The sequence below is a fragment of the Leptodactylus fuscus genome, chromosome 10, assembly GCF_031893055.1.
Source record: "Leptodactylus fuscus isolate aLepFus1 chromosome 10, aLepFus1.hap2, whole genome shotgun sequence".
In the NCBI taxonomy this organism is placed as follows: domain Eukaryota; kingdom Metazoa; phylum Chordata; class Amphibia; order Anura; family Leptodactylidae; genus Leptodactylus; species Leptodactylus fuscus.
The window spans coordinates 36519086-36545771 of NC_134274.1; the positions used below are offsets into that span (position 1 = coordinate 36519086).

General features: G+C 41.2%; 1 protein-coding gene across 1 annotated transcript in view; it reads left to right on the forward strand.

The window, feature by feature from the left end:
* Positions 1 to 26686, forward strand: part of LRMDA (leucine rich melanocyte differentiation associated) — a 508960-nt gene that overhangs the window by 322089 nt on the left and 160185 nt on the right. The window contains exons 4-5 of the mRNA XM_075257984.1: positions 23025 to 23156; positions 24991 to 25125. Of these exons, the coding sequence (XP_075114085.1) occupies positions 23025 to 23156; positions 24991 to 25125 (267 nt within the window). The remainder of the gene's footprint in view (positions 1 to 23024; positions 23157 to 24990; positions 25126 to 26686) is intronic.

Here is a 26686-nt window from a genome sequence, read left to right on the forward strand (position 1 = left end):
CCCCAGATGTTTGTAGGCCATGTGATTTTTAATGTTCTTCTTCTCTGAGTTCCATTGCTATAAACTCATCGAAGACTCAAGAAGCATCAACCCTACTGATTTCTTAAAGCTAAATCCTATTCCGTACGCCATTTGACAAAGGATTGAACAATGTGCACCCTTTCTTCTTTCTTTGTTGGTATCTGCAGACAGTTTAGTTTTCTTTTGTTTATGTTCTAACCACATCTTCCATGTCATTGTACAGAGATTGTCATCACTCACTTCAGTTATTGTATTGGTTGTCTCACATCTCTTCTCTGAAGCCTGTCTGTCCACTGTAAGCAATGATAATGGGAAACCCTTAGCTGAAGTATCTGATCAATTCTAATCTGCTTCAGCTGCAAGCTACCACAATGTGTTTGACCCTTGCCTTTAATGTAACCCATGGATGACCTAAACCAGGAAAGTTCATGTTTTGCTCACTTTCCATGTAGGAAACAATCTCCAAATGGCATGCTGAAACACAGATAATCTCCTGGGCAAATTCCTCAGCACTGAGTGTTTATCCCAACATGCTCTGTTAATAATAGTGCAAGTGATACAATCTTCCTTCCACTTATAAGAAGTTTATCACAATTACTAGTGAAGCAGGGTCTGCAAAGTCAATGGGATTTTTTATTATTTTTGCATATCATTCATTCGCTGGGTCATTTTTCAAGGGTATACTAATGTCACACATGTCAAATATATATACTATATAGCATAAACTAACCTATTGAGCCTAAAATTATACAATCATTAATTGCAATTTGCATAAAGCTATTATAGCTTTTTAGCCTTCAGCACAAGACGTGGAAACATGGTAAGGAACTGGCTGTATGTCAGACAACTGTTAGCTGAAAGCACATTCAACAGATGGCTATCTCTCCCACTCGAGAGCTTGTGCCCCGACTTATCCTAACCTCCACTTCAGCTTCTGGGAGGATAGGGTTGTCTTCAGGAAGGAATTGGCAGTGCTCACCAATTATGTTGGGTTGTGGCTCAGATATATTGATGATGTATTCTTGATCTTGGTATCTATAGTTAAGAAATTTAACAAACTGGTGACTTGACTTAATGTGAATTCATTGGGCCTAAGAGTCACATCTGAGAAACAACGTGAATCAGTTATATTTTTGGACATCAGGATCTTAAAGACTAATACTGGCAGGCTGATTGCTACATATTATCGCAACGCCACAGTCACTAACAATATATTACTTAAGACAAGCTGCAATCTTGTCCCCTTTAAAAGGGGAATCCCTAAAGGCCTGAGAATCCAACATAACTGGAGTGATTTAGGGGATTAAATGGAATGTATGATGCCCAATATCTGGAGTACAAAAGGTTTCTTAGTTGGCACTGGAACATCTTGCTTGTAAACGGGGACATAATAGAATATATTTGGAAATAGCAGAAAGTCCACGGAGGAAATATCTGTGCACTTCCTGTGGAAAATCTGCGATGTGTTGCCACCGCTGTTTTTCCCGTATTGCTTTTTTGCTGTGGTCCACTATGTGGGGCCTTAACCTAAATGCTGTATTCTATCATCCTATTAAATTGACGACCCACTCAATTCTGAGGAACCAAGAGGTGAGACAAACATGAATCTTATATTTTAATCACCTTTACCTTTCCATAAATAAAAAGTATCAATTGGCAACATCACATTTTTTTTAAAAACTGACAATAGTTTTATTTTACAATCAGTTGTCAAATCACAAACATATAAAGGATCATGACCAGTGCATACTGGATATATAACCACACTTACCACTGTCCCACAGGCACGAAGCCTTGGGGTAACCCTGGACTCCGGCCTATCCTTCAAGTCACGTTCAAACCCTCAACACTTCCTGCTGCCGTCAACTCAAGAACATCCACTGAATCTGCTCCTTCCTCACCCCTGAAACCACTAAGATGCTCATCCAGTCCCTCATAATCTCCCGCCTAGATTACTGAAACACCCTTCTCCATGGACTCCCAGCAAACACCCTCGCCCCCCTCCAGTTCACCTTAAACTGGGCTGCTCGCTTAATTCACCTCACACACCCCCTCCCCCCTCGATCTTCATCGGCTGCTCCCCTCTGCTAGTCACTCTACTGGTTACCCGTAACCCAGCGAATTGAGTTCAAGCTACTAAAGTTAACATACAAAGCCGTCCACAACCTGTCCCCTCCATATATCTCTGAACTAATCTCCCGCTACCTGCCCACACGTAACCTCAGATCCTCCAATGACGACCTACTCCGCTCTGCTCTCATCCGCTCCTCACACAACCATCTCCAAGATTTCTCTCGTGCATCCCCCATACTCTGGAACTCCCTGCCAAGACACATAAGACTGACCCCCACAATCACAAGAAGGCCCTGAAGCCTCACCTATTCAGGAAGACCTACAACCTCCAATAACACTATCACCACACCGTCATCTGATCTGTCTCCCCCTCTCCTTCTGTCTCTATCCCCCTTCCCCCATAGATTGTAAGCTCTCGTGGGCAGGGCCCTCTACCCCACTGTGCCAGTTGGTCATTGTTAGTTTTATATCTGCCTGCATAATTTGTGTACTGTATGTAACCCCCAAATGTAAAGCACTATGGAATTCCATGGAAGATGGGTTCCCGTTAGAGATGAGCGAATAGTATTCAAAACTATAGTTTCCAATACCTCGCTCCATAGGAATGAATGGAAGCGGCTGTCTGCCGGCGCTTAACCCCTTGCTGCTCGGCCGCTCCCATTCATTCCTATGGGAGCAAGGTATTCAAAACTATGTTTCAAATACTATTCGAATCAACTCTAGTTCCCATCCTATTCTTCATCCACCTTCGGACTGTCCATAATGGAATAGTCTTTGAGTAGGCTTGATACAGGAAAATAGCTATATTTTTAAAGCCTCTATCAGCTGTGTATACTATATGAAGTGGTTGTCCAGGGCTGTGCCACGCCTGTGACATGGTATAAACATGGAATACGCTTGGGGAGCTGATAGACTTATATCCTAAGTATATAGCCTGCCAGCCATTGAATCTTCTATCTATTAATCATTGCATATCATCCCACGAAGGATACGATTGGTATTATGACGCCATAGTCTGTAATATAGATTTGGTTTCCAGATCCATTTGCATAGCCAGATACTAACCTTTCTGTCTGCGAACTTGCTGACATGTGGGACATCATTATAGAATGTCAAATTTTCTGTTCAGATCCTGAAAAATAAGCGATTCCTAAGCCGTTCGTTTTATATGCTAGGAAGCACCATGTATTTTTTTCCCGGCAAATCATTTTTAGATAACATTTTGTCCCTTTACAAATGCTCATGTTGCATGTCAGAAGCTTTCACACTGCAGAATATGTCACATTCGCTTCCAAGTTTTTGATTGTCTAAATAACACAGTAACCCATCATTCAGTTGTCTAGAACACTGACAGTACAATAACCCATAATTCTTACTGCCACTCAGCACCTCAAGGTTACCATTTTGTACTTTGCTCTCAAGGAGTGTTCATTTAAATGTTGGAGGGGTGAGGAATAGAACGTGTTCAGCCGCCCCTCCGCCGTCCTTTACTTTATTTTAATTTCTGCTGTCCCTTTTTGTTGCCTTATTGATATTAATCATCGGCTTTGGCGCGGACCCTCCCCAGACTCTCCTGTATATATCACCATTTACTACCCTTGAATGGTAAAAATAATTATTGTCATGGTGTTCTGCATTCAATTTGCTATACCCCTCTGTGCATAAATGTACCTTACGCTGACACATGATATACAGTGGCCTGCGGGTTCTGGACAGAGTCAAAAAAATACATTTTTCTCGCTGTCTGAGATTTCACATCAGCCCATACGTATAACTGGTTTGTGTTTTGACTTTTCTATATGTTTTAGGCTAGAGTAATAGTGAACATAGGGTATATAATGGAGACCGTCGGGTTTCTGCCATGGTGTCCATCATGGTTTACACAATCTCCTAGGTTAGCCCCGGACGTAGATCGGAACACAGTCTTAGTCATGCATTGAACTATTCTATATTGGTGTTGTTAGGATCTGACACAATTGTGTAGTAAGTTACAATACTAATTTTGTTCTATGATGATCATTCACCTTGTCAATATTGTAAGTCGAGGCCATAATTCTACGGAAAGCGGGATATGTCAACCCGAAGAAAGATGAAGGTAAAATTATACTGAGCCTATGCATAGAGTCATGGACTGTAGAAGCCCTAAAAAGCTGCTGGAAGCTTTAAGTCACTTGAGCCGATCTTGAGAATTCAGGATCGTTTTTAAAACTGATTTTCGATCATTTTCCAGCCAATCCCAACATGAAATTTGCTCGATCGCCAATCGGGATCCAATCTTTCCCAATCCCGATCGCTCAACCCTAGTTATTTTATGTTTATGGAGTAAGGTTGAGCCGAACTTGAGATTTCAGGATCGTTTTTAAAACTGATTTTCGATAATTTTCCAGCCAATCTTGATCGTGAAATTTGCTCAATCGCCAATTAGGATCTGATCTTTCCTGATCCCGATCACTCAACCCTAGTTACTTTATATTTATAGAGTAAGGTTGAGCCGATCTTGAGATTTCAGGATCGTTTTTAAAATCATTTTCCAGCCAATCCCGATTGCGATCGGGAAATTTGCTCGATCGCCGATTTGGATCCGATCGCTCAACCCTAATCATTTATTTAAATCCTGCTTCGGAGTCCCAGGGGCGGTCCTGTTCCATGATCTTTCCTGCAGAGATAGCTGTCATTTACAGACTGTAACCACCCACTTACCTCCTAAGCATAGAAAACGGCAAAATCTTAACGAAATGCAATTTATACTGATTATTTTCCCTTAACGCCAGATATCAATCTGCTCAGCAAGTCCTGTTGTGTAGCATGCTGCTTGCAGATCAGACACCATGACCCGTGTGAAGGGTTCCATAACATTATTGTTAAAGGCAAAGCTAAAAATCAAGCTTTCTGGGCGATTTGGCAGCTGAACTGGTTGCAGTTTCTAAATATTCTGAGCTATGTGAGTTTGCACAATACTAAACCACAGTGGTATCTTCATAGTGTGTAATTTCCATCAGTGAGGTACTTCAGCAATTACTGTGTCGGATGTTGACACTTTTCCTTTGAGTTTCTGTCGGTTACATTAGCAATGAATATGTTAGGATACAATAGCCAGCAGCCAAAACAAAACTAGTTTGTTGCGTGGAGATGTAAATTAGCAAATTATCCCCAAAAGCCATGGCACCATTGTGCTATCAGCAGAGCACATCTCTTGCAGGACTCTCCCACAAAGACAAGTCTTTGCCGATGCTTGTGTTTGTTTTGGATCTTCATATTAGAGAAAATAGCTCTACTTTGCATTTTCCTGCATGCAATAGTTTAGAAGGTTAAGATGATGTTAACTACAAACTCGCTTTTCTGCTTAGGATGTATTGGTCCCTATTTGTTTGGGAGAAAATCTCCAGAAGCCATATAGTGTGTCCATATTATTCCAGATAGAAATTCTCACTAGTGTCCACCACTGGAATCTCAATCATTATATGTGATGTATGAAGATGTCCATACAAGTGGCCGAACCTACCTCCATTATGTCATATCATGTCTACAGAAGGCCTCATGACTGCCTCCCAATGGCAGAATCGGACATGTCAGATTCAGTATGTTTGATCCATGTTCATGCAGGTAACAAGCTGCAGCTAATGGCAGTGGCGTGATCTCCTTTCCCTATTAACATATGCATGCATTTTGTCGCAGCTACATGTGAATGTTTATGGCAGAGTTGGGCGTAATATCAAATGGGAAGACAGATTTCTCAAAGATATGGTTGACTAGTGCCTAGGTTGCTTCTTTAAGTTAAAGGGATTGTGCTGTTACGGACACTTATCCTTGATCCGTAGGATTGGGGATAAGTTATTGATTGCTTGGGTCCCAATTCCTTGGTCCCCCCGGTGATAAGGTGGATGGGGGACCGAAATTAACCCCAAAGCCTCCTTGTGAATAGAGCACCAGTGCCCTTGCATGATTGGAACTCCATTCACAGCTATGGGGCTACCAGGACTTTAAACTTTGCCTGCAGCCTCATAGAAGTGATTGGAGTTCCGATCATGCAAGGGCACTGGTGCTCCATTCACAAGGAGGCTTTGGGGTTAATTTCGGTCCCTCATCCAGGTGAAGCACTGACACTTCATTCACAAGGAGGATCTATGGCGATTTCAGTTCTCCACCCTCCTAATCACTGAGGGATACAACAGTCAGACACATATCCCCTGTCCTGTGGAGTTACTTAATGAACTCACTTTACCCCAAACGTGAGAATTTTGTGTGAGAAATGACAGATGTTGCAAGGTTTACCTTGACACTGATAACTTACTGAAGCATGAATGCAACAAACACCACTGAAAAGCCATTGAAGAAGTCAAAAGAAATTTGTGTTCAACAGTAGGGTTGAGCTATCGGGAAAGATGGGATCCCGATCAGCGATCCAGCAAATTTCACAATCGGGATTGGCTGGAAAATGATTGAAAATCGGATTTTGAAAACGATCCTGAAATCTCAAGATCGGCTCAACCCCACTCAACCATTTAGTTATTTTCACATCTGCATCTGTTCCATTAGAAGCTTCCATCACATCTGTTGTTGTGGCAGAGAAAGTCCTGCATGTAAGACTTTTCTTCTGGCAGACACTGGAGTGACAGCTCAACAGGCCCTACAAAGGACAATGGGTTATTCTGGTCTCATTGGGTCATCCATGGTCATTTGTTTTCCTGCTACTATAATTTAGCTGAACAATGGAACATAACCTTTGGCATCAAGTCATAGTTTGATATATCTGTACTCCGCTATCCAACTGCCTTGTCTGTAAGGTCGGATTCACATCTGTGTCGGAGTCTCAGTTCGGAGACTCCATGGCAGTGTCCATCGTGAAAGTCCTGCAAGCCTAACTTTTTCATACAGCGATTTCAGTACAAAAGGACGGACAACATACTCAAGGCTCCATTTGTCTGTCCATCATAGAATGGATTGGATGGTGTCTGTTTTTCCATTCTCCTGGTCTTCAGACACACGAAAGTGTGAACCTCTCCCCATTCGTACATTATTGTCTAGAGCGGCGCTATTTTGGCAGGAAGCAGCCCTTGTTTTTCCAAACTCTTTAAGTGCCACTTCCATGTTCTAGAAAATGTCTCGATATTAATACTGATCTGTGTAAAGTTCAAGGCTTATCTACTACCAGGACGCCATCAGGTCTTAATCACCGGTGTCATCATTGTGTATTATCACGTATTTATTTTCCTAGAATCTATATGTGACATGCAATCAGAAAGCTGAAAACCTTCAGGATTTCCTTGGCCCCGCTCGTTTTTCTTAAGTTGCCTCTAACTGCCTTATTATATTTCCTGCTCGGTGCTTAGCTATGCATTTCAGACCCACTGACAGTCTAATTGACCTAAAAGTTCTGGATTTCATCTTAATGCACTGTTCAAAATGTACATCAACTACCTAAAAAAAAAAAAAAAGAAAACCTAATTTCTGTCTACATTTCACTTGAATTCCATTTTGAAGAAAGCGTTTCTTTTTCCCCCTTTTCTTTCTTTTTGTCATCATTATTTCCCGGTGAATAGCCTTGGTATCTTGAGAGATGGAGTTCGACTTACACCGTATGCAATTGTACTTCCTTTATTACCTTTGTCTCATTATACATGATAAACACACATTAGTGAGATTCACTGCATGTTTTGGAGAATGAATGGGGGATCTTTTTAAACTGTTTCTGACACTCTGTAACCTGGGGGGTTTAATGGCATTCTTTCTTTTGATTCAATAATTTATCTGTCAGAGAGGGAAGGGGGTAGGAGTAACATAGAAGCTGCCAGGTTGACACACTCATTTCGGGAGGAATGAGATGCCGTGAAATAGTCTTTAACATGCACTTGCTTTTTTTTTTTCCTGAAAATTGCAAGAAAATGCTTCCACTGTATCTCTTTCTTTTAAGAACAAAAACAATTTAGCTGACATGTTTAACCCTGTAGGTTACTCCGTAGAAGCCAACGTGATGGGTGCGTTTCGTGAATTTGATCTGGAGTCCACGTATATTGCAGCAGTTCTTTATCCTTCCTATAAGTGGTGAGCGAGAAATTTGCCCTCTCTCCGGACTCCCGTCATTGTACTCACTTTGGCTTCATTTTGTCAGCCGCTATGTATTTTGATGGTACAATAGCCTAACTAATCGCCAAACTCTCGGTAAAAGACTCCAATGCTTTTACCTGTCCGCTCTCATCTTGTTCTTTATTGGGTGACGGCTAAGGAGGAGAGAAAGGTCAGCAGGTTCTTCTGACCCTTTATACAGCAATTGAACTATCTATTCATTTGATTTTTGCTCACCTCTGCGTCTTTTTGCGAATTTTCTCCCACTCCTTCGATTTGATGTCTCATTTTATTTCCATTTAGAAGGGTTATGTAGAAAAGAAGAAATCTTGTTTCGATCGGAGTTACGTTGGTCACATGCTCTGACATTGCGGGATGTAACAACAATACTTAAAAAAACAAAAGAAAAAATACTTATATATTATTTATACTTAAAAAATAAAATAAAATTCAGAATTTATTGGCACAGGTTAAAATCAGTAACTTTGTAATAGATCTTATTTAACAAATGCATTGCTTTCTCCCATTATCATGATGATATTAATATATCAAGAGTGGGAGGGGGGGGGGGGCGGCTACTGGAAAACACACAAAGATAACTGCTGCTGCTACACTGTACTCTTCTGTGATTGAGGCAGAGCTCTCTTAATACTCGCCATACTAGAGATAAGAGACAACAGGGCAGAGAATGAGCCAATAAATCAATTAACATCCTCCCCATCTCCCCTCTCCCATGTCCATAGAGTTAGGAGGAGGATAAGAACCTAATAAGTGAAAAAGGAAATGGGTATCTTTATTAAGATGTATTACAAAGTATCTTATATTCACCTACTCTATTCAACTATGTGTATAAATGGAGGTACACTAGGATGCCAAAGTTTTTTGTGTGTCTTTTGTGAGAGTATAATGCCACTCAGGTTTGTTTTTTACATGATGAAAGAAAAATCATCACCCTTCCCACTTATACCAGACAAAACTATGAAGGACAACCTCCTCCGATGGAACGTTACCATGCATTAAACTTCTAGGATTGTATACAAATGTAAAATTCAAGTTTAAAGATCAAGTTATTCTAAAATACATGTATTTTTCTATACAATCAACATGTTTTTTTTTTGTTTTTTTTATGTAGATTGTGAGACCCGTATAGGGATCACAATGTATATATTTTTTTCCTATCAGTATGTCTTTGTGGAGTGGGGGGAGATCCAAGCAAACACGGGGAGAATATACAAACTCCTTGCAGATGTTGTTTCTGGTGGGATTCGAACCCAGGACTCCAGTGCTGCAAGGCTGCAGTGCTAACCACTGAGCCACCGTGTTGCCCCCAGTCAACAAGTACCGCTGCATTCCCATCCATATTGCAGTGGTTTCAGGGTACTGCAGATCTACTCCTACTTCTTGAAATTATGCAGAGTACATTTACTTCCTCTCTACTGCAAAATTTTCCAGCACCCGAAGGTTGTTAACCAGTTATTGTTAGGCTTGTGATGTCTGTTGTGGTCCCTTTTAGTCTGCCATTTGACTCTGGCTATGTACTTTGACCTCTCCTTTTATTTCTTTCTCCTGTACTTTGTTGCTATCTCTGCTGCTGACCCTGCTTTGTCGTTTAGGCTGGTCTTACATGGCCGTAATGTAAGTCCGCACTTGAGGGTTTTCAATTGCGGACCATTTGCGGACACATTATATTCAGTGTGGACTCTTACACCACCGGATATTTTCTGCATGCTGTGCCGGGCCACAACCGAGGTCCGCAATTTATAGAGCAGGTCCGCAAAGGCCGTGAATTGCGGCACTACATGGACTCACCCATAGAACTTTATGGGCGAGTGTGGCAGGACATGGGCGTCTGCGGTGTCTATGTTGCCAATGAGCAACTAGTGTTGCTGATCAGCAACTTGCGGACCGTACAATCAATGCGGTCATGTAAGACTGGTCTTGCACAACTCTTTACTCTTTGGCAAAGAGTTGTTGTGTGCTCACCTTAAGGGATGAGCCAAGGAGAAGAACTTTGATTCTTAAGGTTCATCTTTATGAGTTGGCAAAGAGGACTAAAAATGCTACCCCATATATAAGTATTTTGCTTTTCGGGAATGAACCCTTTCTTTTTGGATCTCGGATAGAAAAGAATATAAAGCCTTTTTGTTTTAAAGGCCATGTTATGTACCTGCAGTTCAGGCGGTGCTTATACTAAAGCATCCTAAAATATGCGGTAATGGCGCCTAGGACTGAACAGTGATATAATAATACACAGGACACAGAGGGGCACAACTGTGTTTCCTCCTCTAATATAATGGAGCTACACAAGTCCACTTGACGCCTGAGTTAAACAGAGAGTGAGTGATTCTTGCATTTCAAAGGCACAATGTGCTTTCCTTGGAGAGAGTCAGGAGGGGGAAGAGAACCAAAGGCTGTTGGAAACCTTTTAATTAGTACTAATTACCTCAGAAGAACACGTTGGGGGCGTAGAAAGGATTTGTGTCAGCGAACGGGAGATCAAAGATTGCGTTGCTAGCATTTTAATCTGTTGGCTATAAAATTAAGGATGAGCTGATAATAGGGCCCGAGAGAAAGTAAAACTTGTACCATGGACCATTGTTTTTTTCCTACGGCCACTTAAGTGTTTCTTTTATTTTCTTTTACAGTAGTTTTAAAAGAAAAAAAAATGATATAACAACTGCAGTTTGGGATGGAAACACGTGTTGGTCTGCTTAAACATAGACTATCTTCTTCTATACAGCGCTTTATTGGTCTTTATGAACCATGATATGTATGCTTCCGGTATTCCTTAATGTGTAAAGCTGTATATACAACCTTTGAGGAAGACTGTCTGATCAGTGGGGTCTGACATACTTTACATAAGTACAGTGACTCCTCCATGTGATCAGATGTAACTACATAGTTACATAGTAGATAAGGTTGGATGAAGACATCAGTCCATCTAGTCCAACCTATAACCCTACAATCCCCTACAGTGTTGATCCAGGGGAAGGCAAAAAACCCCAAGAGGTTCATGCCAATCGCCTCATTTCGGGGGGAAAAAAATTCCCTCCCGACTCCAATCTGGCAGTACGCTTGTGTAGTTCTAAGGAGCATGCTCAGTATGTATAGCGCTCCTTAGTAGAGTTGAGTGATCGGGATTCAATCTTTCCCGATCGCTCAACCCTTCTAAGGGTTCACCAATCGGGAAAGATCGGCGATCGAGCAAATTTCATGATCCACAAGTGCTTGCACAGTCTGGAGGTGCCTGCGGCACATGTGCAGTGGAGATGGCACTCTATCTTGACTGTCCAGGCGCCAGAACTTCCTCTCTGCCAGCGTGTACACAGACTGGAAGAGAGACGTCTACAGCCTGTGCACAGTGAAAGAAAAGGAGGAGCCGTCTTCCAGAGAGGGAGATGGGTAAGAATTATGCGGTGTGGGGGGGGGGGGGGGGGGCTTAGTTAGTTGGTTAGGAAAGGCTAATAGTGGGCGGGACAGCTAGGGAGATAGGGAAGGGTTATAAAGGAGTGAGAGAGGAGGGGGTAGCATGGAAAGCTACACAGGAAGCTACACCATGAAAACAAATGTAGACAATGCCAAGAGCTCTCAGAGACCCCCAGAAATCACTCACAACACTGGTAAAGTTATATGGGTGTACTTATTAACCCATTAATAGAACTAATATACTAAGATTTACCCCATTAAGTATCTGATGTGACCCGCTATTACAGCGATAACTGCAATCTCTTGTAGTTTCTGATTAGTCCTGCACATCGGCTTGGAGCAATTTTTGGCCATTTCAATGTTTAAAACTGCTTCAACTCTGTTATGTTGGTCGGGGTCCTTCCATGAGCTGCTCGCTTCAGGTCTTTATGTTGCATTAAGGTCAGGACTTTGACTTGGCCATCCCCAAACTTTATTTCCCTTTCCCTTTCTTTAGCAGAATGACTTGTGTGCTAAGAGCCATTGTCTTGCTAAATGACCCACATGCACTTGACATTATGCTCACAGATAGATGTCCTGATATTTTTATCGTACAGTTTGGTGATATAATTCTTTGTTCCATCAATGATAGCAAGACATCCTGACCCAGATGCAGTAAAACATGCTCAAGCCATGATACTGCTACAACTGTGTTTCACGGATGTATGTTTTTTTTCTTCCTTTTGTTTTTTCCTTTTTTTTCTGGAATACAGTGTTTCCTATCTCCAAAGATAATGCACCTCATTTAAACCAACAAGCTCTATTTTGGTGTCATCTGTGCATGAAACAATGTTCCAATAGCCTTCTTGGATTATCCCAGTCTTCAGTAAACTGCAGATGGGTAGCAATGTTCTGGAAAGCCGCATCTTTTTCCTTGTAATCTTGATGTGCATACCATTGCCATGCAGTCTTGCCGTGCACATTTTAAAGATTCCTTTGTGACCTGATGGACTCTTATTATGTCTTGCTCTTGGCATGATCTTTGTTGGTTGACCACTCTTCACAAAGGTAATATTGGTCTTGGATAGGGTTGAGCGATCAGGATTGGAGAGATCGGATTCCAATTGGCGATCAAGTAAATTTCACGATCGCGATCGGAATTCTTATCCTGATCTTTTCCGGCGGGATCGAGGTCAGAGGTTATCTCAAGATCGGCTCAACCCTAGTCTTGGATTTCCTCCATTTGAACACAGCCCATACTCTGTAAAGATGCGTTTGTAACCATTTTGTCCTGAAGAGCATCATACAGTGTATGTTTTCAAATGTGATTGACTATAATTGAGCCCTTACCCATTAGTAACTGAGCATTTGAAGAAATCAAATCGACCATAAGCATATTCCTGAAGAGTACTTCCATTTCTTTAGAGAGCAACTAAAAAGCTCTCAAAAGGGGTTAGAAAGCTTCTTAGACTGGCCATAGACAATAGATTTAGTTGATCAAAATAGCAATAGTGGATGGCATTCTTTGGTCTGCCAACAAATAAATCAACCGTGTTGGAATTTTTTGGTTGGTGGTTGCCACATGGAGGCATCTTACGTAGAAATTCCAAAAAATATCATGGTTTTTGTTTTTGAAAAAATGAAGGCTGAAGACCTGGAGGTGAAGTCTTTGGTAAAGGAATGGAGGAGCTCAACCCTGCTTTCATGTAATCTTTTTTGGAAGGGAAGAGAAATAAGGCCCAGGAGATTGTTGATATAACAGACTCTGACTAAAGATCTCTCTTTAGGTCGTAGGTTATGGCTGAAGGATTAACCTCTACCCACCTAATGTCATTTAGAATAATGGTATATTTTATGGGGAAGGGGGACTGCTACCGCTACACCCTCTATAGCTACGCCTCTGGTTTGGTCACCTAACCTTTATATTGGATTATATTGGATTATGGCTTTTGATCTCTTAATTTCTGTCACTTAACAAATTTTTTGTCTGACAACCTTGTGAATACATTTTACTTTGTTCTTGTCCATTTTGTCGATGATGCCTGTTGACACAAATGTAATTCGCTTGACAAGAAAGATGTGATCACCGACAACTGAAGTTGTGTGATTTTAGACAACTTGATACCTGACCGCTTCTACTCTACCTGTTTTGCAGGGATATAAACACATCTGAAGGGGGCTTTAGGCATTGTGCGGCAGATATCTGCTTTGTGGCAGGTAGGATTGAGCCGATCTTGAGATTTTAGGATCAATTTAAAAATCTGATTTCCGATCATTTTCCATCCGATCCCGATCACGAAATTTACTCGAACACTGATCGGAATCCGATCTTTTCTGATCCTGATCGCTCAACCCTAGTGGCAGGATAATGAGGATGGAGCAGTTTATACAGATTAATATTTAGATTAATATTTAGTGAAATGCATCACCTAAGCCCTACCCTACCCATCACCTAAGCCCAACCCTACCCATCACCTAAGCCCTACCCATTACATAAGCCCAATTCTACCCATCATCTAAGCCCTACCCTACCCATCACCTAAGCCCAACTCTACCTATCACCTAAGCCCTACCCTACCCATCACCTAAGCCCAACCCTACCCATCACCTAAGCCCAACCCTACCCATCACCTAAGCCCAACCCTACCCATCACCTAAGCCCAATTCTACCCATCATCTAAGCCCTACCCTACCCATCACCTAAGCCCAACTCTACCCATCACCTAAGCCCTACCCTACCCATCACCTAAGCCCTACCCTCCCCATCACTTAAGCCCTACCCTACCCATAACCTAAGCCCTACCCTGCCCAACTCTACCCATCACCTAAGCCCTACCCTACCCATCACCTAAGCCCTACCCTCCCCATCACTTAAGCCCTACCCTACCCATAACCTAAGCCCTACCCTGCCCAACCCTACCCATCACCTAAGCCCAACAATGTGTTTGCTACATATTGCTTTAACAGATTTCATAATAAAGTATTAAAATATGACCATTGGGGTTTGTTTCAAATCCATGCACAATAAATTTGCTTGGACCAGTAACTTTAAAATACATTTTTTTACTATTATATGTTTACTATTTGTTACATTTTTGTATTTTCTTTTGTCACAATACATATTAGTTAGAATAGATGTCACAATAATACAATAAAATCAATTTTCCCAGGTACATTTAGAGCAATTTTTTTTATTTATTTTTTTGCTTCATAATACCTCCCTGAGGTCTTGGGTTATGCAAGGGCTATAACATTGGCAGGAAGGTTCCTATGTAGGATCCGACCTTGTGCCAAGATATCTGCCTTGCCAAAAACTTCAGTCACATTCCTACCAACAAGAAACCTTTACTGATCTCAAGTCATTAATCAAACCCGAGAGCTGTCTTGACCCAGGCTACTTCCCTTTGAAGTGTGGTGTCCTCTACTGTAGAGAGGGAATAATTTGCTGCCTGATTCAATGAACCATCAGTGGAGCAAGCAGACCTAATGACATGTGAGAATATTAACCTCCCAGCACACAGAGCTGTGAATCCTTACTGGCAGTCTATAACTCACTCGTCACACCCAGCCTAGCTTTGCCAATGTTGCTGTCTCTCCCCTTCAGTCATATGGTGAACCTGGGGACAGGGAGAAGGGGCCCACACTTTACAAAACTAATTATCTTCTGTCTCAAAAGGCGGCTATAGGTTTGAGCGGCCAAGTGACTTCTAATATTGTGCACAGCTCAAAAATGCTGCGCTGGCGGAAGTCTGGAGGTTGCATGACAGGTATCTGTGAGCAACCTGACAGGCATCTTATTGCTGCAACTTGCTATTCCAAGGATTACAAAACGAGTTTTAACACCTTCTGCAAGCCAGGGTTATAAGATAAGATATTCCTTTAATAGTCCCACAATGGGGAAATTTCAGTGACACAGTTTCATAGATGGTACAGTAGTATATAACAAGAGAGAAAACACATACAAGCTCATGGCAGATAGAGAAATCCTAGGAATCATAGCAACTAAAAAGAAAGAAACACAGACACACTGCAGGATCATTTAGTTCTCTGTGCAGATTGATGTTAATAATAATAATTATAATAATAATAATACAGCCGACTTGGTTGTAGGACACGAGGAGGGGGGTCACAGCATGTGGATATAACAAGCAGAAATTTTGCAGAGGTGGGGGACATATGCAGCTATCATGATAACATGTGGCAGTTCCTTTGGTAGGTGGTGAGATCTCCTGCTCACAGCTGATAGTTCGGTATCTTGCATCAGCACTATTGTCCTTTTAACCACAAAAAATGCCCCAAATGTCCTTCATCACAAGCCCTCCTCCTCCTCCTCCTTACCACAGTGTTCTGCTGCCCCAAGGAAGTCAGAGACCATCCAGGTATACATGGTGCTGCTCTCTTGCCAAGCTTCCATAACTCCTGGGGTAGGTGGGTGATGGTAGGTTTCCAGGCTGTAGCAGAGTCCCACGTGTCCACAAGACATTGTAGCGAAGAGTTATTCAAGATGGTGCACATCTGTAAATAAACTTTGGTGAGCGACAATTCATTTTCCCTTCACTCTAAGGAGCATTTACTATTCCTTATTAAATACACTAAGCAGAGCGCCCCAAATCAAACTGGTTTACCCATCTGTGAATGTTCATGGCCTTGGTCCATCTCCCATTGGAAATTTTGGTTGTCCCAAAACTGGTGGATTTGCAGTGCAGTTTCCACATCAAAAATCCTCAGTATAAGATTCTGTTCATAGGTGTTAGATATGACGCAGATTAGACTCATTCAATGATAAAAGTATCATAATAATAATAATAATAATAATAATAATAATAATAATAATAATTATTATTATTATTATTATTATTATTATTATTATTATTATTATTATTATTATTATTATTATTATTATTATATTCCTATTAATATTATAAATGTGAAAGTTTGTGTGCTTGGATGTTTGTTCCTCAATCACACCAAAACAGCTGAACGGATTTGGCTGACATTTGGCACATACATAGATTGGAACCTGGAATGAAACATAGGCTACTTATAATCCCGGTAAAGGACCAGACTTCACGACTGCTAACAACAGATTTATGTTCTGGCTAGAGTAAAGGACCCAAGATGTTATCTCAGATCCTTAAGCCATTTCCGGATAGGATCGTAGTATTGTGTGGGCGGAGCAGAGCTTGGGCACAGCTGTAGCACAGCAAAGTATGCCCCCATATGCAGAGATGTACATACACCTTGGTATACTGCGCATATGCAGAGATGTAGCAGAGCCGAGACACGGGCGCAGGCGGAGCATCACCAACAGCGATTGCATACATTTCCAACAACAACCCGCGGACGAAGTCGCGGGCAGATGCTATATATATATATATATATATATATATATATATATATATATATATATATATATATATATATATATATTAAAAGTTCTAACATACTCCAATAAAAGTGCATGGGTATTTTAAAACCCCATTCAAAACATGTTCATTTTGCTGTGGAAATGAGGACAAATCTGTAATACCTGCAAATTTTAAGTTTTTTTAATTTTTTTAAATGGGTTTTGCTGCAAAATCCGGTGCACACACTGGATGGCCATGCACATGAACATGTTCTATCCTGGAATTATGGTCTTTGTGTGGGTTGTACTTTATGGACTGAATTTGACCGTGTGCATAGACCTCATTGCATCATAGTCATTGCGCTTCAAAACAGCTGGACCGCTCCTCTATAAACCTGACAATCTTGTATAGCAGCGATTTGGCCGTTTGGGAGTTCATTGCATCCTAACTGACTATGATACAATGAGTTCTATGCACACGGGTGTGACCAGTGCGGGCAGTTTGGCCCACACAAGGATCATGGTTGTAGACATGACCACTAAGACTCCTCTTACACCAGATGTGATGGATTATAAAAACATCCAGAAAAGCATTCCCTAAGGAAATATTAAAAAATATTGAATTCTGATCCTCTTTTTGATATAGAGTTTGCGTGGAAGGGTCGATCCCTATACTTGGTGTAAAGGGGCCATAACCATCAATTATCAGCTATTCTCTAATAAGTATATGTATAATAGATATGAGATATCAGCTGTAATATGTTATATAGAAACAGTCAAAATGCAATATTCAATAAGATGACAAGAACACGTATAAATCTTATGCTTAAGTCTCTCACGGGGCGACCACTGAAATGGGAAGACGATAGGAGGGCGATAGTTGTAATGCTAAAATCTGATTGTATGTAATATAACCCTATAGACTGTGTGATATTGTTTCATTTACAGATTGGACAGCATGACATATGTGTGCCTTATAGTGGGACATCCTCGTCACCTTAAGCACTTAACCAAAACCTCCTCCCGTCTGCTAATGAGGGCGGAGAGTAACCAAACAACGGTGATGATCTGAAATGAGCTGTGACAGAGAGCTTGATCATAATTATCTTAACGAGGATAGGGTTAATTACAGTGGAAACCAAAGGTTCGTTTCTGCTTGAGTCAAAAGGAACATGAATATGTTTTGATGGTTTGTCATTGCCATGGAGTGTTTGATAGGGATAGATCCCAGCAGGACTAATAAGGGAAGGAGCGGGAATGTTCAGCCCTGGATTCAGGATTCCTTTTATTACCCCAATTCACAATTTTACACAATTCCTGTATTAAAATCATTAGAAAATAAATGGATGTCATTGAATTCAATAGACCATTGAAGTTGGATCATGAAAAGTCCAAATTCTTGACTATATTCCTGTTTTCATGTTGTGGCTTCCATGTTTTCTGGCACATTTATTATATGTTGTAGACGCTTTCTTTCATGGCTTAGTGGAAGAGGGTATGGCTGGTTGCCACATGCAAGAGAATGTAACTTACGTGGGGTAGTTAGTAGGATTGAGCCAATCCTGAGATTTCGGGATCGTTTTTAAAATCTAATTTCCGATCATTTTCCAGCCGATCCCGATCGTGAAATTTGCTCGATCGCCGATCGGGATCCCGATCGTTCAACCCTAGTAGTTAGACAACGGTTTCTAAAGAGACACCACATTTATCATCTAGCATGAGCCATTTTGATAAATATTTAGATTTTATAGTAATTTTTATATATCAGATTAGGTTAACAAATATACCCATTACTTTTTATAGTTAGAGATTGAAAATCCAAATGTAATACTCTTCACAACTGAGAAGGTGATACAGTTGTATGCAGTCTTTGCAATCCGTTGCAATAGTGGTTACCTGTAAAGCTCCACATGGCGATATTTTTTGTCACGCAATAGTGACCAGCACTTTGCTCCCGAGTCGTTGACCCACTTTTCTCTCCCATGTTCACAGATACAAACCCGTACCATGGGAGATGACTTTACTTTTATAAGGATCTAGTCTGCCAGCCCTACAGTATAGGTAACTAGCAATAATCACAGGAGTGGAGGGAAGAGTAGTAGTGACTCGGAGTTGTTTGCTGGTATCGATCAAGCAACATGGGGTCTGAATCAGCCTGGTATTCTTGGGTTTGCCTCCTAAATGCCCCAGAGGAAGTAAGTAGCCACTGGCTCGCTTTATCATATAAACAGTATACAAAAACAATGAACATTTACAGTGCACTTTTCTCATAATGTATTCAAAGTGCAGTCCAGCAGTAACTAAACACATATCTGACACACAAATAACTAAGGCCTGGTTCAATCCAACGGAATACCGAACGCATTGACCAGCGGTGAGCTTATGAAAGTACATGGACCCCATGGACCATAATGGGGTCCGTGTGTTTTCCACGTGTAGAGTAAAGTGCTTCATATGATCTACTTTCCTCTCCGCATGACTCGTACGGACACCGTGCGGAAAACACCCGGACCCCGTTATAGTCTATGGGGTCCGTGTGCCTTCATTGCTCACCACTTGTCAATGTGTTCGGTTTTCCGTTTGGGAAGTCCCCAAGCTGTCTCCCCAAACAAAATACCGAACACAGATGTGATCCAGGTCTAACATAAATGTATGAAGGTTAATAATCTCTCTTTACTTATAATATTACTTGTTATCTTTACTAACAATATTTGCTACTTTGATCTTCAGTGGGGTTGAGCCGATCTTGAGATTTCAGGATCGATTTTAAAATCCAATTTCCGATCATTTTCCAGCCGATCCCGATTGTGAAATCTGCTCGATCGCCGATCGGGATCCGATCTTTCCCAATTGCTCAACCCTATTAATGATATATACATGTATAGGGTTGAGCTGATCTTGTGATAACCTCTGACCTTGATCCCGCCGGAAAACATCGGGATCGAGATTCTGATTGCAATCGTGAAATTTACTCGATTGCCGAACAGAATCCGATCTTTTCCGATCCCAATCGCTCAACCCTAATCTTCAGACATAACTTGTTCATCCAGTGACTTGTGCTATATATCAGAATTACACATAGGCCCAATGGTTTGGGAAACTATTGTTATTGTCCGGAGTTGTATGGCTGAGCTTACCTGAGAAACTCCACATAATACTAGGACATAATACTATCTAGACCAGGCATGTAGGAAGCGATTCCTTTCAAAACCCACTGTTTTTAACCCTTGAAATATCCTTGTATTTCTTCTGATCTGGACTCCAATCCCACAGGATTCTTGATCTTTGGCTTTTCTTTTTCCCCAATGAGCTTCATTAACAAAAATGTCTTCCAACTGCGTAACCTTAACCTCCAAGTTTGCCAGATTTTCTGGTTGCCAATTGGTTAATGCAGCCGGCCTGCAGAATTATTTACTAGAAATTCCTAACTGTGTGTCATGCTTCTTCTGAGCTTTCCTGCTGTCACCGTTGATTTATGCCATGTCCTTGCAGTGCACAAATATGTGCTATTGACTGGACATGATGCACTACTTGCCCCAGAGGACCTTGTTTGAGCCTAGAAGAGAGCAACAGGATAGACAGAGATGGAAGAGAAAACATTTAGAGCCAGTAAGTTCTGCTCAAATATGAATGAGTTAAGCTCCAAATTATACCCTCCAATCCTATGCTCTATTTATTGATGTTGCAGGGGAGTAGACAGAAAGGGGTGGCTGATATTTACTCAGGCATGAATGATGGATGACATCTTAAATTTGTGCCCAGGGATTGAAGGTGAACTGTGACAGCCTTATTTATCTTGGGAATGGAGGTTGGGTCCAGGAAAGACTAGGTGCTTGGAGATGCCAGACATTGACAAATACATCTCACTGGTGTTTTAGGCGTTGTCCTTTTTCCACCTTTACAACATAGACCATATTAGTCTTTTTTTCTGCTCATTTTTTGTACACTGTGACTATTGTTCAGGTGAGTCTTTTCTCTTGTTAGATATAGTTGCGATGTTGCGGTGTCTGACAATACCTGGATTTTAATGTATGACACTTTTCCCGTCACATGAGAGTATCTTACCTGTTACAAGAGATGAGACGCACAAAAGTCGCAGTAAGACCCCTTTCCTGAAGCCATTTCACACTATTTAATTCCCTGTCCTGACCTTATGGGATTTATGTTTGTAGGAGAGAACGATCAGTTTGTTTTTTCTTATTTGCTATTGTCATTGTGGTTCCTGGTGGCTTGAGCAGACTCACACCATTGATAGAGAAGACTATGGAGCTGACTAGGGTTGAGCCGATCTTGAAATTACAGGATCGTTTTTAAAATCTGATTTTCGATCATTTTCCAGCCGATCCTGATCGTGAAATATGTTCGATCGCCGATCGGGATTCGATCTTTCCTGATCACTCAACCTTATTAATGATATATACATGAATAGGGTTGAGCCAATTCTACAAAGACATACTGATAGGAAATTTTTTATAAAAAAGTGCATTGTGATCCCTATATGGGGCTCACAATCTACATTTAAAAAAAAAAGAAGTCGTCCAGGATAAAGTGCCCCAAGGACACATTCTTTCTGATAATCCAGTGACGTTCCGTTACACCACTTCCGAAATGGAGCGTCACCATTACTCTGCACCCCCCTCCCCCCATTACCATCAATACTTACCAAGCCTTTCCTGTGTTCGGGAAGGCTCCTCCCCTCTGCCTGTCTGCTAGTGGTGGGTGGAATAGATTAGCTAGGAAGATGGAGGGAGGGAGGGGCTAATAAATGGCAGGATTGCTAGACTAGGGAGACGGTGGAGGGTGGAACGCTAGGCTAGGGAGACAGGGAAGGGTGGGAGGGGCTAGTAATGGGTGGGATCTCTAGGCTACTGAGACAGTGAGGGGGAGTGTAACGGAGTGATAGAGGAGGAGGGTTGAGTGACAGGGAACAAGAGTAGAAGCTACACAGGAAGCTAACAGCGTGTAAACAAACACAGAGGATGCAGCAGCAACTAGAGACACCCAGAAATCACTCCAAACACTGCTAAAGATATATGGGTGCACTTATTAACCCATTACTAAAAATGTTTTGCCCGGAAAACCCTTTTCAGTCCTGAGTTTGCACTATTTTGTAGTTAATAAATACTGAGGTGCACGTTCAAAATAGCACAGACTTAGGCTATATGCACATGTTAAAGTGTTTCCTTTGGATTTTCCACCACATAATCCATGATAAATCTGCATGCAGATTTTGTCACTGATTTGCTGCAGATTTCACCCCTCTCACTGAAATAGGTAGAATGTGCAGTGATAATTGACATACTGTAGATTTAAAAAAATCTGCACTATATGTCAATGTCCATGCAAAAAAAAAAACAACTAAATCTGCGTCAAGTACATGAAGTTCTATGCAGCAAATCGATCTTTTACATCTAGCGTTAGGCTATAAATTATCCAGAGATGGCTCTGCCTGGATTGGTGTCTGAGTATCAATGAGGAGAAATCCCACAGTGTTCTAGGACAAAATAAATGTCCGTTTTTCATCTCCTAAGGACAAAGATCTGAATTTGTGTTCATGACAATGTAAAAGGGAGTCTATCAGCACCACAATGTTTACTAAACCAGCCCCAGTACTTAACATAATGGGAGATTTCCCCGCCTCCGCCTGACCAAGAGGAAGATCTTGCCACGATGTTCAGCCACCTAGAACACTCCCATGATGCTCTCTTAGCTCATTTACATAGGATTGAAAAACAGCTTTTTGGCAAAATTAAGTGGCCAGTCTGCAAAAAAATTATAGCAGTTACCATGTCTCTAAACTATAGCATGCATGCGCTGGTGGAAGAATGTTTTTACTGTTCCCTTAAACCTAAGGTTTTTTACACTGAGATTTCTGCATTTTCTATTTGCATTTGTGCATTTAACCAATTTAGCCAATTGTATCCAACTCTCTATGAGCATCTGTCAATTGTCGGCCCGTAGCATCATGAAACCGAAAAATGCGTCAACACAGATCACATATATATATATATTACAAAGATGCTACATTTTACCTTTCCTACAGATGGAACTTCAGTTTAACAACCATTCCAATGTTGTATAATGTACTTGACGTTTTTTCTCTCTCTCTCGGCAGATCCCTGGAAGGGCTAGAAGGTTTTTTGTACCTGGAGGAGCTGATACTAGACAACAATCAACTGGGAAACCATATCGCCTTCCCACTACTTCCATACTTGCACACATTGACCCTGAACAAGAACAAGATATCCTTTCAGATTATGTAAAATTAGCTAGCTAATATATATATATATATATATATATATATATATATATATATATATATTGTATAAAAAAGTGCTAAGTAAGTTCATGTCAGATTTTGAGCAACGCCATTATAAACCTAGTCAAAAATATCAGACATAAAGTAAAGGGAAACAAAGTTGTCACTTTGAACACTGAAAATTCACAGTTATGAGCCCGTCTTGTATCCTTATGATAAAAAATAAAGTGAAAACAAATCAAAAAATTCAAAATTCACTCCGTAATAATGTTATAGTAAAGAAAAACAAAATGTGACTTTAGCATTTTACATAAGACTAAGCATGTGCCCTCTGGTGGTAAAATAGCAGTATGCAGTATTTACTAGGTTATATACTATACTATATAAACGGTATATTCTCACTTTATGTAACAGACATGACTATGTGTAGATCAGTGTACAATGGTATAACCGTAAGTGACATATATCTGCATATCTAATCACGTCTTCACAGATACTTCTGTATTTTGTTTTAGTATGTATAGTTTTTTCTATATGTAATGGGCTTTCTGTAGATTATACATTGATGGTTTTACTGGGGAAAACAGATTAGATCTGTTTGTTGGGTATATTGGTCAAACCAGCAGTTTCATCTGGAATCAAGCAGACATACGAATGGGGGACTCAATTCAAATAGCTGTCACCCTAACACTCAGCAGCCATATAATGTATATGGACAGTAGGGTTTGGCCGATCTTGAGATTTCAGGATCGATTTTAAAATCCGATTTCCGATCATTTTCCAGCCGATCTCGATTGTGAAATTTGCTCGATCGCCGATCGGAATCCGATCTTTTCCGATCCTCAACCCTAGTCAATGCTTCTCTATGGGAAAAGTCACTTTTAGGGTTGAGCCGATCTTGAGATAACCTCCAATCTTGATCCCGCTGGAAAATATCGGGTCGGAATTCCAATCGCAATCGTGAAATTTACTCGATCACCGATCGGAATCTGATCTTTTCCGATCCCGATCGCTCAGCCCTAATGGCCAGTTATTGGTTAATACATTAATGCAGGGTTGGTGGAGACATATAAAACCCCCATGACCAACCAAGTGCAGTACAAGGTCAACCTGTACGCAGGGATGAGCTCAATTGCTCATTGGTGCAGTATAGCTTCTTAGTACTGCCAAGGCCATCAAGGTATCATCCTGGAAAACTGCTTTTGATTATACCTGTTACCCAGGACATGTTAAAGAGCAGAAGTTGCTGAGCAGATTGATAGATAGTCTTGTGGGAATAGATAAAATTTTAATTATTTCAACTTTGTTCCCAACGAAGTCAAAGGAACAGTATTGGCAATGGGACTCTATGCATCTGGCTCCATGCACTGTATAGTACACATACCAGAGGGACCTCTGAACAGCTGATCCATACCTGGGCCATCTGTCAGCCCCCCATGTTTAGGTACTTATGGCCTATCATGAGGATACGCCATATAAAAAGAAAACCAAGGGCAACCCCTTTAAATGCAAATGTATTGATCTAAAGTTCTAGACAATTCTGAATTTGAGTCCAGTGGGTTGTCCTTGTCAATGATTGAAAGCCTTCCGCCCGGCTAGCCTTGACGGGATGCCGGTGACGGTGAGTTGTGATACCAAGCACAGCCCCAGGACAAGAGTGGCGCTGTTTCTGAAAGAATGCAGCCATGTTTATCAATCCTCTTAAAAACCCCTTTAAAACATCTAAAGGAAACAAATGAAGTTTTATACCATACGTACCATGTTATTGTATAGCATACAGTTACATCATTGTATCATCTTAACATTGGCTGAAATACCTGACTGAGCTGGATTATCTTTTGGACTCATTGGTCACATCAGCTCCAGCCCTGGAATATCTCAGCTTGCTTGGTAATCAGGCTTGTCCCAATGAGCTTGTCAGCATAGAGAAAGATGAAGATGACTACCAAAGATACAGGTCAGTAATGCTTAGGTAGCGTTCACACCTGCAGTTTGCATCTTGCTTAGGTAGTCTGTTTAGCATTAATAGTATCAACTCCCCATTTTCAATGGCAGTCAGACAGCCGCTGAATTTATCTAGGTGGATTCTTCCTCGCAATCCCATTGAAATAAATAAAATAAAATGCTAGCAGAACCCAATGGGAGGCTTTTTTTTTTTCAGCGTGGAAAATTTTCAATCTATTAATGATTTTGCTAGCATGTACTTTATATGATTTAATAGCTGTTGCTCCACTGATTAAGGCACAGTTGGAATTTTTTCTCTATCTCTCACCGTTCCCGAGCAATGCTGTTAGTTTTGGTGCCTGATATGCTGTTTAGGCTCATTACTGTCAGGAGGGCGGTGTCAGGCAGGAGCAGACAAGGGGTGTGATTCGGAGCTCTGACACTGGCTGCCTCTGATTGGAGCTCTGCATCACGCCCCCGCCTGACACCGCCCTTCTGACATTACAGAGCTTACATAGCACATCAGGCACCAAAACTACCTGCACTTGTTGCTCGGGATCTATGGGGGCTAGAAAGAAAATTCCAACTGCGATGGAGTCAGTGGATCACACCTTGAATTGGTGAAAGGTCATCTTTGATTGGTGACCCCAGCAGAATTCAAGCTAAGTGAAGGGTGTACACAGCTGTATGTCCCTTGTAAGGCCCAGCTAGTATCCACGTCTTCTGTAACCCTTGTGTTTTGCTTTTCATCAGTTCTTTCTATCACTATAGTAGTGACATGCTTCGCTTCACAAGTACAGAACATTATTTTATCCTGTTGCAATAAGTTATATCATCTATTTCTATGTTTGATGGTAAAAGTATCTTGCTTTGTCAAAAACAAGTTTCTAGTTCAGCAAATCAATTCATCTTGCTATTAAGAGAAAGTGGCAAATTCCAGGCTTAGTTAAGCCAATGACGTGCATTGTTGGGCACTTTTACTTTCTGTCTTGGTGTCTGAACCACAAACACGTAGCATGATGTAGATGTAAACAGGTTCGCTCTCCATCTGAACCTAGCTATCTGTACAGGTTAAACACTGACGTGTCTAATGAGCAGAAAGACAGCACCTCTTAGCCCTACAGACTGCAGGATATCACTTGCCTGCTCTTCATGCTTCACCTTTGGCAACTACAGAATTCCCCAGACAGAGAGCCTTGAGCAGACAGAAGTTTTCATCTCCCTTTGTTCTGTGTCTGACAAATCAAAGAGAGTGGCTGAATCCTCCTTTCGTCCCGTGCCATGATCCATACGCAGCCAGTGATGACAAACTTGTCTGTGTTTCTACTGGCGCCTTTGCCACTGTGGACCCTTTTATACAATGTCTTTCATCCCTTCACCTGAGTGTTTAAGCCTAAGAATATCCTCCTCATATGTGTTTTGTGCTGCAGTTTCAATGGAGAACTTCACATGGTTTGTCACAGAAATCTAACTGGTTACTTAAAGCCAAATATCCGTGTAACCCCCGTAACACCATAACTAGGATTACAACCCCCGTAACACCATGACTAGGCTTATAACCCCCGTAACACCAT